General features: G+C 37.9%; 1 protein-coding gene across 1 annotated transcript in view; it reads left to right on the top strand.

Moving 5' to 3' along the window:
* Positions 1-5056: 5056 nt before the first annotated feature.
* Positions 5057-18749, top strand: part of GABRA4 (gamma-aminobutyric acid (GABA) A receptor, alpha 4) — a 31761-nt gene continuing 18068 nt past the window's right edge. Inside the window, exons 1-7 of the mRNA XM_009885011.1 lie at positions 5057-5063; positions 7743-7810; positions 10267-10487; positions 10591-10673; positions 12464-12607; positions 14008-14160; positions 17432-17691. Coding sequence (XP_009883313.1) covers positions 5057-5063; positions 7743-7810; positions 10267-10487; positions 10591-10673; positions 12464-12607; positions 14008-14160; positions 17432-17691 — 936 coding nt within the window. The remainder of the gene's footprint in view (positions 5064-7742; positions 7811-10266; positions 10488-10590; positions 10674-12463; positions 12608-14007; positions 14161-17431; positions 17692-18749) is intronic.

Genomic DNA, 18749 nt, shown 5'->3' with positions numbered 1-18749 from the left:
GGAGGAAAGAAACCTCTCAGATTTCAGCCTGGGGAAAACACTTCTGGGCGAATACTTCACAAAATGGATATTATATTGCTTCTTGCTTCTTCCTTCCTTATAACATCTAAACCATTAATCTGTGAGTTACTTCTAAGTAACGCATGGGGGGGGAAGCTTTTTTTTTTAAAAAAAAATGATGCCTGGCTCCCTAGCTCCTTACAGCAAGTTATCTTCACCTGATTTGACAAGAACAGCTTTCAAAAAAAACCCAAGCCAAAACCAACCAAAGTAAGAAATGTTTGCAATTGGGCAGATTTGACCTTTTGACATAACTCAGAGTAATAACTATGGATTAGTTATTAACATATACACTATCTAAATCAAGTCTTCCCTATATTTCTATATTTTGGGTTTGTTTATTTTTTTTTTTTGCTGATAAATCTCTATGACAAATGGGACTTGATCTTCAAATGTGTCACTCACTACTTTGGGAGTATTTAGAGATGGAGAGTATAGTGTGCTTTGGTAGCATTAAAGCTACGTCAGTTCCTGATGAACAGCGGAATATTTATTTTTGTTTTATTCTTGAAGCTGATTCACCATCTAGTTTTCACGTGGCTCAAAATGAAACGAAGATTTTATTTTAAGAACAAAAGTCCGCACAGAGGTCCGACTGATGCTGATTTTAAACTTCAAATCAATGAAAACATTTCTAATTCTGGCGCAAATGATTTTTAAAATCAGACTTGGGGAGGTACCCGAATTCTGAATTTTGCTGGCATCTTCCAGAGTTGCCACAAATAACAATTCATGAAGATTTTTTTTGCATGCAGAGTGAAGTAGAAAACGTTGAATTTTTGGAGATTTCCTAAAGCTGGGTCCAAATTCTCCATGCTATCATTAATTAGCACATTTTTTGGTAGTTACGGAAGAGAAGTTAAATTGCCTGAGCATGCATGCAGATGTGGAAGCGGTCTCTCAGGGGGGTTTTGAACCTCAGCGGAGTATATGGAAGCTTGTCTTGGTACTTCTTATGCAGGAGCATGGAGTATGTTGAGGGTTAATAGAAGAATGAATTTCCCTGTGTCATTGGATTGACACCTTGCATTCCAAACTCACTTTATTATATGGATTTAAAAAACCTAAAAAGTTGCTGTCACTTACTAAGCACTGTGAGGTTTGGTAGTGTAATAAACAAAAGGGTTTACGAAAAAGGTTATTAAAGATCATTTGAGTGAACATTCCCATTATGTGGGGCGGGGGGGAGTCTAAAGAAGCAAGAGAGGAGCAAAGAGATTTCACCTAGAAATTGAATGAAACAAAGCAGAATGGGCAGTTTAGTGTAGGAAAGCAAAAAAACCACACAAGTGCTGTCAGGAAGACTTTAAATGCATCAGAGTTTTGAATTTCAGTAGAGGGAAGGTATATAGGGACTAATGAATAAAGTAATGCTGTATGATGTTTGAAAATACTGTTGTGGAAGTGAAGACAATTCCATTTGCTACACTGTATGCTCCATTCTATCATTATCCTGAATTTCAGAATGCATTTTGTAATGCATGTGGGTTTCCTGGTCAAAACCACTCTATAAGAACAGGGTGTTTACAGAAGCCACTTGTAGTGTTATTAATTAAAAGCATTATCTGCTGGAAAACTTCAAGAGCATTACCACAGTGCTATTTTGATTCAGCTGTAAAACTTTGCAGCAAAAGCGTTTCTAGTTTTACCCCGACTCCAGTTTTCATCTGCTTTTAACAATTTTGTGTATGACACTAAGGAAAAGAGTAGAAAGTTGCAAAAGCTGGATTTTCTCTGAAAACCCACTTCTTACCTTTCTACCGGTGTTTATTTTCAAAGTGAAAAGTCCAGAGACTTTTTAAAAGGAGTGTTATCTGCAGGCCTGGGTCTGATTTGCCATTTTAAACTCTTGCATGGTTTCAGACTTTACCTGAGCAACTCTTGACATAAATAGGAGCCTGTGAGGTCCGATTCAAACCTGGATTGGATTGTAAATTTAAAGAATGTGCCGGTGTCTTTGAAACTTTCATGATACAGTAACTCATCATGGTTAAGCCTCCACTTAGGGAAATAAGGAATGGAGGGACTGAAGCCGGTGGGGGAAGCATCACTTGTGTGCTGCCATGTTTCTGCAAATTTCGATGAATTGTGCCTTTTAGAGACCATCTCCTCTCTGGTGTCTTGCTTTTAGTGGCCAGTTGTGTGGCCAGACCAAAGAAAGAAGGTGGTGTGTGATCTGCCTCCTGCCCAAGGCTCTTAGCTTGACTGCGAAGACCCCTGACATTAACTCTGAACAAGCTGACCATATTGCCCACAGCACGTTACTGGCTCGTTGTGGTGTGGTGGCCCATCAGTCAGTGGAAAGCTGGCGCTCTCTGTCCTCTTGGGTTCGGTTTATTTGTGTGAGGTAGAGTCTGGCATGAGCTGCAAGTCTCACTATCAGCTAGCGAAATGGTGCTCGCTCTGTGGCCTTCTGTTGGGAAGTTGGCGCGTACACTGGCTCATGAGTAGAAGGAACCGGACCGTGTTCATTCATTTTCCTTTTTTCTTTTCTTCCTCTCTTCATATTCTTTCTCGTGATCTTGTACCTGTGAAAGTGCAGCTAAATACTTGGTGGAATTAAATATGTTGGCTATTGTCTCCCCTAAGAAGGGTAGGAGGGGGATTCTCTGCCCTTTCTAGGCTGCAAGATGTTCAGCTGATGAACAGCATTTCTGAAGAGTTTCATTTCCTGTCCATGCAGAAGTGACTTTCATCAGAAAATTAACACAGAATAAATTTGAAGAGCAAAGACCATTTTCTGCTTTTAGAGAGAAGAAAAATATCTATGTAATTATCTGGTCTTATTAGGCACTCAGGCATACCTTCAAGGTTCCATTGCTCAGCATAATAGATATTGTAATTTATTTGTATTTTTTTCGATTGCAAGTGGACTTGAAGTGAGCATTGTAAAGTGAAGCTGATTGCTTTTTTTTTTCAGGCAGTTGTCCAGTCTTCCTCAGCTGGTGAGAGTAGATGACTCAAAGGCTTAACAGGATATGGTGTTAGATACCTGTAGTTGACTGATTTGAATTTGGCCCAGGTTAGTAATGCTTGAAGTCATTACCATCTGTCTGTTGTTCAGTGACCTGTATAAAATTAGCTGATATTCTTAGTCCAGTTCTTAGTAGACAGGTGTCCACATCATGAAAACTGGCACCAGTATCAAGCTTGTTGGCTGTCTCAGCAGAGATTATCTGCTGACGAACAGGCAAAAAACCCAGTAATCTCCTCATTTCTGGAAGTATGTTTTTCCCTTTTCAGGGTTCAGACATGCTGATGGATGAACATACGTAGAGACAAAGGTTATTGTGTGCTGCTGTGTTTATTGTATTTGTCTTTTGGTCGAGAATGTAGCCAATGTGTTTGAATTCTACATTAATTTTTTAAAAATGCCCTACCTAGCTGTTCTGGCTTCCTAGCAGAAATCTTACATATAGCAGGTGTCCTCAGCTGTTCTTTCTGATAGAATGAAACAAGAGAACATGCTTCATATGGTGGCTTTTTTTTCTGTTTTTTTTTTTTTCTTCACTTAAAAGATGTCAACCCTACTCAGGCAGCAAGAATTTGGAAAGAGAAATCACCAAATCTTTCACATGTAGTTATATTTAAAAAAAAAAAAAATCTGTAGCAACTCTTTTTTTTTTTTTTTTTAGATGTAGCTGTAGGAACTGATGTAATATAATTTCATGTAGTTTATGTTTCCCGGGACTGATCTCATAATAGCAGCAATAACAGCACTTAGCATTTAAATTGTACTCTGTATGTTGAAACCTTTGTACAGCCTTGTTTGCTAACGTTCCCGGTTGGTTGCGTGACTCTTGATGGCAAAATTTGCAGTATACAGAAAGCCTGTGCCGGATTTGACTGTTTACATACAGTGGAGGTCTCTGCAGTGACAGTTGCCTATGGAGACGCGGGGATAATGGAGCCCAAAGTCTTTCGCTGGGAGCCGTGCTGCAGTTCAACCCATATGTTGGCATAAAATGCATGGGAGAGCTGTCTTATGTTCCCCCTTCGCGGGGTTAGGGCCTGGCATCGCTTCTTCAGCCCACATGTAACATCTCTCTCTAACACCGAACTATTCTGGCTTTTTTGCAGGGGTTGCGTTTAATCCTGCCTGAGCTTCTTTAAAGTATATTATCTTGCAAGCAGTGATTCAGACTTAACTGTTCCCACTGCAGTGTGTAGGACTCTCCTCCTATTTCATTGACATAAAAATACACACCAGTATGTTATAAATAGTTCTTCAGTATTCCCAAAGATTTGTGGTGGATAGATGCTTGCTGAACATCCATTGAGGGATAAGACCAAATGGTCATATTTAAAGTTAATTGGCCTTCTTACAACTCGCTGCTTTTTATTGCCAGTAATCGAGTGTTAAGGCTTCTAATAGGATCTTCTGCTTGCAGAGCCTGAGTTGATTAAGTGGTGCAACATGTTCATTTCCGAGGGCTGCTTAAATCACCAGTAAAAAAGTAGGTTAGGTGACTACAGATCACCTCCTCATTGTCAGGAATTCCCACGATTAATAATAGTTTAAAAAAAAAAAAAAAAAAAAGAAAAAAAGAAGTATGACTCACTATTTGTACCCCCGCTATTGTCATCAACCGGAGTTATGTTTTCTTCTAGAACAAGGAGAACAAGGCATAGGTTTTGGTGTCGCCATAGATACTCCCGGGTTGGTATTAAGTACTGGGATGTGCTAGAAAATCCAAGATTTGGCCTTAACAGTTGTGAGCTGACAATGTAGGTGGAAGACGTGGAGCACGACAGGGCTGCAATTGGAGAAAGGCATTAGTGAGATAATCATCTTCACTGTCCGTTGCTGCTGTCTTCACTCCTACCAAACGTTTTAATGTTTGACCAAGGTTTTGGATGAAAAGCAGGGATTTGCACGTCAGTACTAGCTGGGTAACTGTTACGATGCCTAAAATATTTCATTTCAGATTCATCTGCCATTTTCTAGTGGCTTAAAATGTGATTTTAACATTTGTTTTGTCACTGTACTGCCATCATGTCGGGCAAGCAACCAAAAGTAAACTTTAATTTCAACCTTATTTTGTGGCTTCATTATTGTCTGAGAATTCCTGCTTCTTTCTTTCTCATGGGTTCTAATAACTACAGGTTTGAGAGCAGAATAGCAGTTTCTGAAGAGTGAACTCAAGCATAATTTTAGTCCTATACTGCTGCTGCTATAGGATTTCTAATAGCATTAAATTGTAGGCTTGCTGATTTGGAGATTAGCTTCTAGGTCTTAGCTCTCCCCTTTTTCTGAGCAACTCCAAAAAATAAACTTGCAAAAAAATCTCTGAACCCTTACTGCTGGTGAAGCTGTTATCATTTAATAAAACAAAAGAAATCAATGCCTGAGGAGAAACAGCTCATGCCTGTGGGGAAAAATCTGTCCCTTTGCCTAATTTGATATGATTATAAAATTACAGTGTTCTGAGAGCTAAGGAAAAGAAGATATTGCCAGAGGAAAGTAGTTAAAGGTTTGGGGGTTTGTTTTTGTTTTTGGGTTGTTTTTTTTTTTTTTGAGGAATATACCTATTTGGTTTCTTAGAACTAACAAATAAAGCCGTTCTGAAAGGGATTCAAGAACTGAGTAGAATATTCAGTTTACTCTTATTACTGAGTAACAGAGCCTAATTCCTACATTTTCTTATTAGAGCTATGTGGGAAAATGCTTTCTTCATTTCTATAGAACTTTGATTTCAGAAACAATTCAAGTTCAGGTGGAATAAATATTTCTGTATTTAAACCAACCCTAGATAAATTATAGTCGTGTGATTATGGGAGGTCAGATATGATTGGATCTCTTCTATTTCAGTATGCAATTATGATTGTGCTGTTCTCCCCTATTTTCTAACGCTGCAGATGAATGTCTTCACTTCTAGTATCTTGACAGGTCTAGTAAGACTTTTCCAATCTCTTGGAGCTCTTCTGCTCTCCAGAAATAATTATACTCAAGAAATATCACGGAACTACATTGTAAGAAGAAGAAGTGCTCTCACCACTCGTGGATTTCCCTGAACTAATGAACATGTCGTTATTTGTGAAAAGGGAAGCAGCTTCCAATTGACATGTTTAGAGAACAACCCATTGCAAAACAAACAGTCTGGTGTGAAAGTGTGTTATTTGGAACTTGGGAGTTTCTTCTTAAGAACTTTTCAAGACAGACATGACAAACTATTCAACTTTCCAGGGACTGCTGAGCTACCAAATGTTGTAGGGTGAATTTTATTTAGATTTTATCTTGAAAAAATGTCCTTCTGTGAAACTGTTAACTTCCAGCAAAGTCGGGTTTTTTGACATTTAGCTGAAAAATTCTTAGCTGTTCTTCTCTACATAACTTGCAAACTGTTTAGTGAAATAATTTTGCATGGCTTTATTTTACTTTTTTTCACGGTTTGACACTTATTCTAGGTGCAAGAAGTATAGGTTCCCTGTTTTCCCGTTGCTTATTTCTTTTTTTCCTTTTAACATTTGATTCAAAGTGACATCTGTGAACAGTGATTTTTTTTAAATTTTTTTTTCATTTGCAAGAGGGGTATTTCTTTGCTGGAGAACTGCTGCTAACAGTCTTAAGTCTTTCCTCCTTTCATTTTTAGATTGCAAATACTATGATAAAACCTGAATTAACAGATTCAAGTCCCTTATCCTCTTTAGAAATTTGAGTTGTAGGGGTTTAGAAACTATGGTTGTGAATTTGTAGATCATGCTTTTTTTTTTTTTTAACAGATAATGTTTGGTAAGACCGTCAGTAGATTCTCTTTTTTTTTTTTTTTTTTAATTTGTGATGTGAGTTAATTACCTGAATTAAGCTGTTAGCTAGTGCTTTGATCACAGAATCATCATAGTAACTGGCAATGATTAGCAGCTTTCGAGCCTTTTACATTGGGAACAGACCTAAATCCCAGTGAAATTAGTTAGTGCGTGTGTTCTTTGGTTTAAGAGGAACTGTAGCGCAAATGCCCATCTGAAATGTCAAGGTGTTTTGTCCCGTAGTAAAGGAAATGATACGTTACAACAAAACTGCTTTCTCTGATGGTTGCTCTGTGGTACCCAGCTGCGAGAGTGCGAGACCTCCGCAGGGTGCACTGTTTTGAACAGTGTCCTAAGTATCACTAGTTCCTTCAAGACAGGCTTTGTAGTAGCATCTGGACCTAGGTTCAGCCCCTCAAAAATGCTTCGATGTCCCACTTTTGTTTTGATTGTTAGTATTAAAGCACTTAGGTACATCTCAGGATATGGATGCAGTTCTTGATACTTGCAGTACTAAATTGCCCAGTACATGGCATGCTAATATCTGTGGTCCAGTTATTACTGGTAGGACTGAATGTTAGTAATAAATGCCTCGGGGAACGTGGATTTCCTGAATTCAGTGCTTGTTGTTAATTAGCATGGTGTTTTTAGTGAGCCTTTTAATTTTTTGGCATGTTTTCTTATCCGTTGAGTCAACATTGGCTTTCAGAATGGGGATTTGCATGGAAATGCTGCTTTTGATTTACTTATGTGGTAAAGGTAATTGAGCGGTGCTTGTTATTAGTGACTTATCTGAAATGACCTGTATTTGCATTTTGCTCTCGCTTGTCCACAGAACCCTCAAAGCGATAACTGTTCACACACGAGGATCATTTATGGGAATTGTTGACCTGCAAAATTCAAATGTTCTTGCTCACTTTCTTTGCATACATTAGGTCCTGTTACTGAAGTCAAAACAGATATATATGTCACCAGTTTTGGACCTGTTTCTGATGTAGAAATGGTATGTATTTCTGGGATTAAAATGCCATTTCCTGGTTCTTAGAAACCATGAACTGCAGTAAGGAGTGGATGCTTCATCTGTACTGTTCTGTCACTCATGCAAAGTAGACAAGATTAGTAACAGCTTAATTTGCAGGTTATAATTAGATACATCAGGCCTGATTCTGGTCACACTTTCAGTGTTTTTTGCCTGGCTTAAGGAATTAGCTTTGTAGGACTTAAAACAGACTTCCATGGTATGGAGGCAGAATCAGGCCTTCTGGGGAGCATCTAAGTCAGTCTACTGTGGGGAAAACGTGTAATATCTTTGAAATGGCCTTTTCTTTCTGAAACCTGTGTTATTCTCAGGTGAATAATAATGACATCATTTCACAAATACTTGTTGACGTTTTCATTTCAGATGAATGCCCTTTGCTGATCTTTGTGCCTCTTTTAGCATCACTTTCAGTAAATGTTTGACTGATAAGAGTTTTCATAAGTGTCTGCAGAAATTGAATGTCAAAGTGACGTGCGTGAAATAGTCACAGAAGAGAAACGTTACATTTGCACGTACTGTTATTTGTGCCTGAATGGCATCTGCATTCATTTGAGGTCAAATCCAGCATAACTCTCATCAACTTCTATAATGTAGTGGTATACCCTACCCTTAAATCACACAATAGTTTCTCTTTTTATAAAATATCCAAGAAATCACATGGAAGTAACACAGCCATATGTGCTGAACTGAACTTCTTTAAGGGAAAGGCAGTTTCAGGGCAGTAACGTTCTTCCCATACAGTGTTGTCGTGCACTTTGTGGTGCACCTAATACGGTTCTATCATGTGGAAAAGTACGTGACAGCAAGATATTTTTTCAAGGGCTATAGATTCGTGACAGCAGTCTCGTGTTGAAATGCATCTTACCCCTTCAATGGTTGTCATGTACAGTGTGATGCTTTTCATTGTGACAAGGGGTGCAAGAAGCTGGTCCCAAGGAAATCTAGTAATGTGTGCCTCAAATCTAAAATGAGGGCTACACGGCATCTCTCAGGTTTCGTTGAAGCATTTGACATGGTGCCACATGGGAAATTATTAGTTATGTCAGAGAAGGCAGGAGTGAGAACATGGACTGAAGATAGGTAAGGAACTGGCAAAAATAGAGTTTACAGGAGATGTTTCCCCTTTCATCATCAGGGGTTAGGAGGCTATTCAGGGATCTAGGAATTGGTTTCGGAATGAATTTTAGTTAATATATCCATTAGTGACCCAATGTAATCTGAATGTGGCTGCTCATAAAACTCGCTGAAACAGCAAATTGTGATGTAGTCTCAGTACAGGGGATGACGAGAATGTCTTTTTAGAGCTGGGTTACTTTAGTACCCAGTGGAATGAAAAGGGTTGAAATCTCATATTACAAAATCTGTCACGTAGAAGCTAATAACAGAAACTGCTAGTTAAGAGCTACGAAGTCACCAGCAAGAAATGACAGTAGAAAAGAGACTTTTCATAGATTACCTATAAACCACAGTGGAGGATGCAGTCATGGAAAAGCAGACAGATAGAATTCTAAGATGCATTACACTAGTAGACATGCCTCCTTGCCCGTGCGAATAGACATGGCCATACAAGTAGTTTCAATGGTAACATTATGCAGAAGAGCTTGAAATAAAGTCAGAAAACATTGTTTGGCTTAACAACAAAATTACCACTGTAAATTAGAAAGGACTTAAAGCTTTCTGTGTTACCTTTTCCAATGCCCCGTGATGCTTTTTCTGTGAAATGCTTTAGCTTCCAGAGATGAGAAACACATTCCTTCGTCCATTCATTCACATATGATTTCTCATGATGTGCTTGTGTCTGCAGTTCTGCCATTGTTTGCATGTCTTCTCTGGAGCATCTGAATGGGTTTTCTGAGGAAATTAATGGGGTAGTTAACATAGTTAAAAACAACTGTGTATATATGCACATTTGTCCATGTTTTGTGGGCTTAGCAAAAGAAACATTTAGCTTTCTTCACTTAAAAAGAAAAAAAGCTTGCTTTCCATCAGTTGAAATTATATTTTCTTTTCTGGCTTTAAAATGGAAATAATCGTTTGTCCTGATATTTTTAATGTAGCCAGCAGCATAAAATTCATGGATATCTTTTCTTTAAAAATCTGTTGACACTTATTGTCAGAGATCATTTTGCTTCCAGTTATATGCTTGACTATAAATTCAATTGCCTGCTTCCTGCAACCTAATTAGATTAATTAGTCCTTAATGATTAAATATGTGTAGCAATTTATTGATATGACTAATGTGAGAAATTAAGCTATTAAGAAGTACACAACACAGTTTAATTGGTGGAAACATATTTGTGTAGTGGACTTAGCGTTTTCTTTACTACTGATTGCTTTGCTCCTGAGGGATTTCTGTTTTTTTTTACAGGCGACACTTATACATGCAAATGTGATCTTTGTTTTTCTGCAATTTAATACAGGAGTATACAATGGATGTCTTCTTCCGTCAGACATGGGTAGACAAAAGATTAAAATATGATGGCCCTATTGAAATTTTAAGGCTTAACAACTTGATGGTTTCGAAGGTGTGGACTCCTGACACTTTCTTCAGGAATGGGAAAAAATCGGTTGCACATAATATGACAGCCCCAAATAAACTCTTCAGAATAATGAGAAATGGCACCATCCTGTACACAATGAGGTATCTAACTTGTTTGTTCAGCTTCTTACAATTACTGTATGCAAAAAGTTATACTGCCTAGACAAAATGGCAACCAGAGACTATTTAATTTGTTCCATTATAGGCTTACAATAAGTGCAGAGTGTCCCATGAGATTAGTGGATTTTCCCATGGATGGTCATGCTTGTCCTCTCAAATTTGGGAGTTGTAAGTTGCAATTATGAAATTTCTTGTAACTACGGAATTTAAATAGTAGAAGTAGATTTTGAACAATTACTGAACTTTCTGAATATTAGTCTTGATACACAATCCTTATGCAGACAAAACTCCTGTTAAGTTCTGGGAATTTTATTTAGGGCCTGAAAAATTAAACCCAGGCAGAGAATTGAAAAGCAAACAGTGATTGAGCTGTTATGTTAAACATGTTAAACCCCACTATTCTGGCTACACAGTTGCTTGAACTACATAGTTTTTCTTGGTTCTTAGGGAGGAATTGGATAGTCAGTGCAGTGAGAGATTCTCTGGAGAAGGCAAAGAGGGTGGGATCCATGTCACCTTCCAACAGCCAGGCAAGCTGGGAAGCAGGTTATCTGACTTTCTCTACAGGGAGGCACATTGAAGTCCTGTTAGATGTGTAGGTTATGATCAAAGATTTGACCTTTCATTGTATTTGTCTGTCTCCCAACTCCTGGCCTATAATGGGAGTCTGCATGGCAACTTTAGTCTAGATAAATAATTTTTAGACTGGTGAGAAGAATCTTAGTGCTGGTGACTTTCCTTTTCGGCTTTGAAATCAGATGTAGATTTTTGGATAATCTCCAAACTTTGGCTAGAAGGAACATTTTGGGACATACTGCATAATGACCAAGGGAGGTAGTTACAATTCCCTGGTTTGAATCCACAGCAGAGACCTCTGAGACCACCTGGGGATGGTTGATGCGCTCTGTTAACTATCTGATCACTTTTCTAAGCCCCCTCAGTTGCTGACTTCTCTGCTCTACACTCAGATGTAGTCAGTAGCTGGACATTAATCTGCTTTCCTTGACCCCAGAGCTCTGAAGTTAGAAATGGCTGGAAGCTACTCATAGTCTTTCCTTAGCATAAATTTAGCTTATACAGCTGGGTAGTCAACCAAAGGGTGATATTACAGGCACTGCTTGGATAAGGATTTTCATCCCCGTTAGAGTGAGACGGGAGACCAGGTGCTGCCAGAATTGGGTTTGGTATCAGCTGTACGTTAGGGGAGCTTCAATAGTGGGGGCTTCTCCACAGGCATAGTTCATCAGGCTGAATCACCAACCAGCAGAAATTACACTTCACACTAATCCGATGCCTTCCCCAGTGAAACTTGAAATAAGACCTGGCCATTTCAAATGCAAGACTGATTTAATTTAATTTTAACAGGAGTTTGGGCTGTGTAGGGATTGAATGCTAGCCCTACGATGTGTCTTTTGTACTAAATGTAAAGTGTTTCTTTGGTTGTGCTTATTTTTGGGCTGTTGTGAATCTTCTACTGACCTCTGGTTACTGACAAATATTTTAAACATAAGTTTAAAATATTATAGATTTTAGTATAGTATAATTTTTAGTATAATCAATATTTTCTGTAAAGAAATGTGAGCCCAGTCTCCAAAATGTATCTTCCTTATACATGCTTTTTTATAGATTACAATATTTCAATGATAAAACTTTAGACAGAAATTGCTAGAACAATTTAAAGATAAACTTTATGTGCTCAATAAGGGCTGATCCAGGAAGAACTCATGTTTAGACTTCACGTGCAAATGTGAAGCGAATTTGTGTGTGACACTTGACATATGACCTTAGCTGCTCTTTGTTCTCCTCCGGGGGTGGCTGTTGGGGGTAACTTAACATGAAGGGTATCTTCTAAAAAGCCGTTAGCGTGAGTCTTGCTGTTTGATTTCAGTAGGTTTGGAGTGTGCTCTTAGTAGGGTATGAGAAGTTTCCTATTTATGCAAACTGATGCTGTGTTGTAGATGCTTATCCAAAGAGTGAAATGATTTATACCTGGACAAAAGGACCTGAGAAGTCAGTGGAAGTTCCTGAGGAGTCTTCCAGTTTAGTTCAGTATGACCTGCTTGGGCATACGGTATCCACTGAAACCATTAAATCTATCACAGGTAGGAATCTCGTCAGTAAAAATCAACCTGAGGTAAAACTAACCCTGTAACATTGCCCCAGGCTTTTTTCTTCCTTTCCTGTAAGGTGTTCTACTGAATGTCATAGGGTATATACGAAGGGCTGAGAGCATACATCTGAATTAGGTTTCTCTCCTTCAGATTTACATTTGCAGATTCATTACAGTAGATTGCGACGGTCTTTCAGAAAGCTAGAATGAGATCATTACTCCGAGGGACAAAATGAGCATTTAATCACTGCTTAAAATGCAGTTTGAAGAGTCAAGAGGATGCCTGGGTGAGGAAGTAATTTCTCAGCACTGTATCCACATTATGTGCAAAAGACTTCCTTTGTTTGGCGGTGCAAACAGCTCGGGATAGAAGTACAGCATACAGAATGGGTTATTAAAGCCATAAAAACCCTCTAGTCAGATAAGGATAGGCACAAATGCATTAGTCACAATAGATACTTCTGCTGATTTGCGCTGTAAGAAATAAGGCAAATGGCAACTACAGGCATCCGAAATGAGTGAAGTATCACTGATGAGCAGCGTGGTGATAAACAAGCATATTCCCAAAATATTTTTAAAATTTGGAATCATTTTCTAAGCATCAGCAAGTTTGCGTGTTGCGAGATGGTCAAAATGAAACAGATAAAGCAGATATATTTGATGTATTCTGTGATTCTCAAAGATAAAGCAGCATTTTGCAATACACCAGAAATTTGCATCTCAGCATATTGATTATTATGAGTTAACAACCGACTTTCCTTACTATCCCCACAATGCTCATTCTGTAGCGCTTTATTTAGACAGTTTATTCAGTTTATGGTAGAACTGCGATTTTTTTGTTTGTTTGTTTAATATGAACGATAATATTTTAGATAAACTTACAGCATTTTTAATTCTTGCCAATGATTTTTGCATTTGTTTCATTATCTTAGCGATGCTGATGTATAAACCTAGTAAAAAGCTGAGATGCTTCCATGTAATTTAATGAGCATTATTGTTCTTATTATTTGGCAGGTAGGTACCACAATGTTCTGGATGCTATGGTAGGTAGATAGCTTGTGTCTTGGGAGTCTCCTCTTCAACAGATACCAAAATAATTTTTAAAATTGTATTTATGCTGTAAAAAGTGGACCAGTATTAGCTGTACATTTATAGTATTTTTGATAGCAGCTTCTGAACGGCATTGTAAGGACCTACTACTACAGGAATTTTTTGTTTAAAACCTTGTTTCTTTCTTGTCTCTAAGGAACATGTCTTTCTATACACATTAAGTGGTATGAATAGCGTCATCTTAAACAATCCTAGTTGATAATCTGAAACAGATATTCTGCAACACAAAAATTTTATGCACAGCTAGAAAATTTTTTTCTGTTCTCTTTTTTTTTTTTTTAGGTGAATATATTGTTATGACAGTTTACTTCCACCTGAGACGGAAAATGGGTTATTTTATGATTCAGACCTATATCCCATGCATTATGACCGTGATCCTTTCTCAAGTTTCATTTTGGATAAATAAGGAGTCCGTTCCAGCTAGAACTGTGTTTGGTAATTATTTCTTCTTTGCTTTTTCTCATACTTCATCTTTTAATGACTTTCACTAGAATAGGCCTTTTTAGGGCTTGGGGTCTACTGCGGCTGTGCTAGTGCAGAAACAAGGGAATAAAGTAAATTCAGAGGAATTTTTGCTGTCAATGTATGAAGAATGTATTATGTGAATCCTCGGAATCTGAAGAGAAACTTGGAATATTTAACCAGAAGGGTGACATGGTTGCCTGTAGCACATGGACGTACATCTGTGGGTATTCCACCTGCGTGGGGAACAAATTGGGAAGACCTGTCCCTGAATAATCCAGTCAAGTCCTTAGCCTACTTCCAGTGCTGTTTTATCCTCCAGTGGACAGTAGTGTAATTACTTGAACTCGCACCTTCTAAAATCCTTTAAAAATCATTTGATTGGGAGTGCATGAGATGTATAGATGTCTTCTTACAAAATATCTGTGTCATCAGTGGAAGTTTGGTATGAGTAAGGCTTAGATCCTGTTACTGTAATTTTGTGTTTAGTGCTCTTCTCTCCTTTCTGCTCTTGCCATTATGAAAATGAATTCAAAAACCAAAATGATCGCAAGATATTAAAATTGCCCTCATCAAAATACAGCTTGAATGAGATGCTACAGTGAACTCTGAAAATAAAAAACAAAAAAGCTTCTATGCAAGACAAAGCATAAGAAATTAAATGGAAATATGATTCCTAAGAAAGAAGTTGGATAAAAACACTTTTAAAAGCAGTTTTTATAGAGCAATGTCTTGACTTTATAATGTACTGTAGTCTAAAGCAGGACTAATCAGGAAGAGAATGTTCTACAAAAAGCCTTTCTATAGATAGAGAGATTCTGGCAAGAGTGATGGGAATTAATGTTTCTACGTGACGGCCCATTCAGACATGTAACTAGAGTCTGAACACTGTTTAGTACTGCAAAGTAGACACGGTTAATGATTAGTTATAGGAAACTAACCTGTAAACCTAATAAGGACCCCACTAGCTCTCAACTCAAGCACTACATTAGGCAAACTAGTATATCACTGCACATGCCTTTGCAGTGATGTTGAATAATGGTACTTTTCTGAAGAGAGTATTGCCAGGAACTGGAAAGGTAGAATTGGTATTTACAGGGAAAATGTGACAGTTGAAAATGTGCAAATTATAGAGCAATACGTGTAATATGTGTCATTATATCCATATATGAAACTGAAAACAAGTAATAATAATAAAGTTTGGACATCCACTAAATTACAGATAAGTCTCTAAAACGTCTTTGAAAGCAAGCAGCTTAAAGTATGGCTAAAAGTATCTCTCTACTTTTCTGACAAATTCCAAAGGGACCCTGTTTTCTAAAGGTTTTCTTAAAAGAAGATAGAAGTGTTGCAGGGCAAGCGATAGGAATGAAGCGAGAATACCTGCTATGGTCCCAGCTTTCTAGAGGAACTGTGAGAAGAGACTAACCAAAAGATCTTTCCACTGGACGCTGCATGATTAGGGAAAACTTGGCAGGTTGTGATTTCTGTAGTCGGAGATCTGCAGAAATCTGCTGATTGTGGAAGCATTTCTTAGAGGAAAGACCGTAGTAATTTCCAAACATGTTTATAAAATTAATTTTTATATTAACATGCTCTTAATATATTTTTATATGGTTACACGCATTTCTAGTCGTAAGCTTGCAAGTATGTAGCTCTAGGTAATTACAGTTCATGTGTATATATAATATTTTTTACCAGAACTTAGTTCCCTACCCTGTAAATCCCTATGGCACGTATCCAAGGGCAGTTACAGTGGTAACTGCAAGTCTCCCAGAAGAATTATTTAATAGGGGAAAAAATGATAAAGACTATGGCACTAAACTCTAATACTATCAAGGCCTCCCTTCTCCTTGTATTTCGGGAATGTTTGGTCATTCAAGTCACTTCACCCTATTCTTGTGTCTATAAAAAATGTCTTTAAAAAGACAATTCAGACAAAAAGTGGACAAAGGTAGAATCAGGAAGGATAGGATGAATCAGGGATGGGTCTCTTTCAGGAAAAAATAGCTTTACATATTTTTTTTTCTCAGATTTTAAGATTTTCAGTGGTGTGTTTTTTCAACACCTTCCCACTGGAGAAGGTTTTGTGAGCTTGCATCTGTGTTTTTATCCTGCTGGGTTTGCTCTGAGATATTCTTTGTGCTTTTATGAACTGGTTGTTATCTTTTTTCTTCTGTAATAGGAGAGACTGGTTTCATTGTGTCCTGTTCTCTATATGGCAGTGCCTAGGTGAAGCTTTTTCATATTAGATTACCCAGATAGGATAGCATCATTTAGGTAATAGTGGATGTGAGGATCCTGTTGAAAAACGTGCTCTTAATTATTTAGAATTCTTCTCAGCATATGCATCTCATCTTGAATTAAAATGGGTACAGTGTTCTTTACATGAGAGTAAAGACACCTCCATTTGTAGTCAGTCTTCCTTGAGGTTATAATGGTAGGACTTAAGCACTGTTCACTATATACTCAATATTTTAGATTTGTATAATATGGGATATTTTGGATAAAAAAAGAAAAAAAAAAGCCATACCTTGATTTTATACAGCACATATTTGCATTTGAAGTATTACCATGAAGTGGTCATATTTTGAGCTCAGTGTTCATGCTTGTACACTTTAATTAAAATGTTGTTCTTTGAGAAGATGAAATTCTAATTAAATTTCATCGGTCAACTAGTAGCAGAAGGATTTAAAAGATAAGGTGATGGTTTACTAATTAACGGAGTTGGTAACATAATATTCTAGTTTTCTTTAGCACCAAAATAATTTGCCATGACTTAATGGCACCTGAATTACGAGTGGGATCAGAGGAACAGATGCAGAGTAATAGGGGGGATTCTGAACCCATTACAGGAAAAATCATGTTTTTGCTACAGTATGAGGAGCACTCCCCTATTTAACAACTGAAAGTACGTTCAAGTGTTTGGAAAATAACTTGTAAGAAATTATACTGAACTTGGACATGATAAAAATATGAAATGAAGGCTTCCACGTTTTCTTCATGTGAACTGTAGATGATCTGCTGAAGTCATGGCTTCCATGCCTCCTTTGAAAACTGCTTAACTGTTTGGTGTGCATAGCTGCTCATAGATACATGATGGTTGCCATGACTTAAATCTAATGTGCTATTCACAAGCAGAAGAGAAAGACTCCTAAGTGGTTTAAAACTCTTTGAAGCTGCTTGCCTATTCTCCCTTTGTTTTACTCGGATTCAGCAGTCCTTTTGCTTTATTTCTTTGAAGGAATAACCACAGTGTTAACAATGACGACGCTGAGCATCAGTGCAAGACATTCATTGCCAAAAGTATCCTATGCTACTGCCATGGACTGGTTCATAGCGGTCTGCTTTGCCTTTGTGTTCTCTGCTCTCATCGAGTTTGCTGCTGTCAACTATTTTACTAATATTCAAATGGAAAAAGCCAAAAGGAAGACAGTAAAATCCCTCCTTGAATTTCCAGTTGCTCCAGTACAAAGAGAAAGAAGTACAGAAGAGACACTTACGGTATGTTTTCAGTTTATACAAATATTTTCCATCTTTTTGTGGTCTTTCTCAGTAAAAGCAGGCTTGTAACTTCCTCTCAGGCTCCCTCTGAGCTAACAATGCAGTGTTAAGTCAGTATAATGGAATGCTACACTATATTCAATGATAAAATCCTTTAAAACATTATTTAATTTTTACTTGCAGCATTGGATTAACTTGGGGAGAGGAGGAGGCTTGTGTCCATCCATACCTGCAGTCTCTTCTATATTTAGTTGTGTTTTGGTGAAGGTTGGTTAGGATGGGTATTTTTAGGAAACCCTTTCCCTTTGCATGTTGATTCTGATTGGACTGATTATACAGACCACGATATTATGGATTGTAAGGGCAGCGTGTTATCTTAAGTGGCTAATGTCTTTAATGAATTAAAATATGCAGTTGTACCTTGGAGCATTTCCCTGGACATCACAGTTCTTTCATTGCATGTATCACCGATCTGGAGTTCTATTTCTTCATCAGGAGTTTTTTAAGAATGCTGGGTGAACCCTTTGTGTCCACCATAGATTTCATTTTTATGTAGTTTAAGTATCTTTGCACAGGAGCTCACTTCAACTCCTGAGCAAGTTTTGGGGCTCTGTTTAACAAAATGCTTTCCGTCTTTCATAGTGCTTCGGATTAAGGGTGACCCGTGTGGTAGCTATCTTAGTGCGTGGACCAGTCAATAAAGGCTCGATCTCATTTCCAGTTGAGGTCACCAGTGATTCTCCTTTCTTCCCTTTTCCCATTCCCATATGCCTACTCTCTGCTGCACCACTCCTTCTATTCACGAGACACCTGGCTAACACAGTCATTACAGCACTTGGACTGGCCATGTGGTAGGCCAGTAATTCCCAGCCACGGCTGACTCTTGGCAACACCAATCGAGAAGTAAGATGCTGACAGCAGCGTTGTAATTTACTCTTCCTGTCAGGCTGACTTGGTAATTTCCTTTGGCTGAGCCATGATTTAAGAACCGCTGTTTTAGACTAACTCTTGGTAATTTTGTCTTCTGTCTCTCTTCACATCTCGTTTGTCTCTTTCCC

This window comes from Charadrius vociferus, unplaced genomic scaffold (genome assembly GCF_000708025.1).
Source record: "Charadrius vociferus isolate BGI_N301 unplaced genomic scaffold, ASM70802v2 scaffold134, whole genome shotgun sequence".
NCBI lineage: Eukaryota > Metazoa > Chordata > Aves > Charadriiformes > Charadriidae > Charadrius > Charadrius vociferus.
The sequence above is the reverse complement of the archived record's forward strand: the minus strand, read 5'-3'. Positions and strand labels throughout refer to the sequence as shown.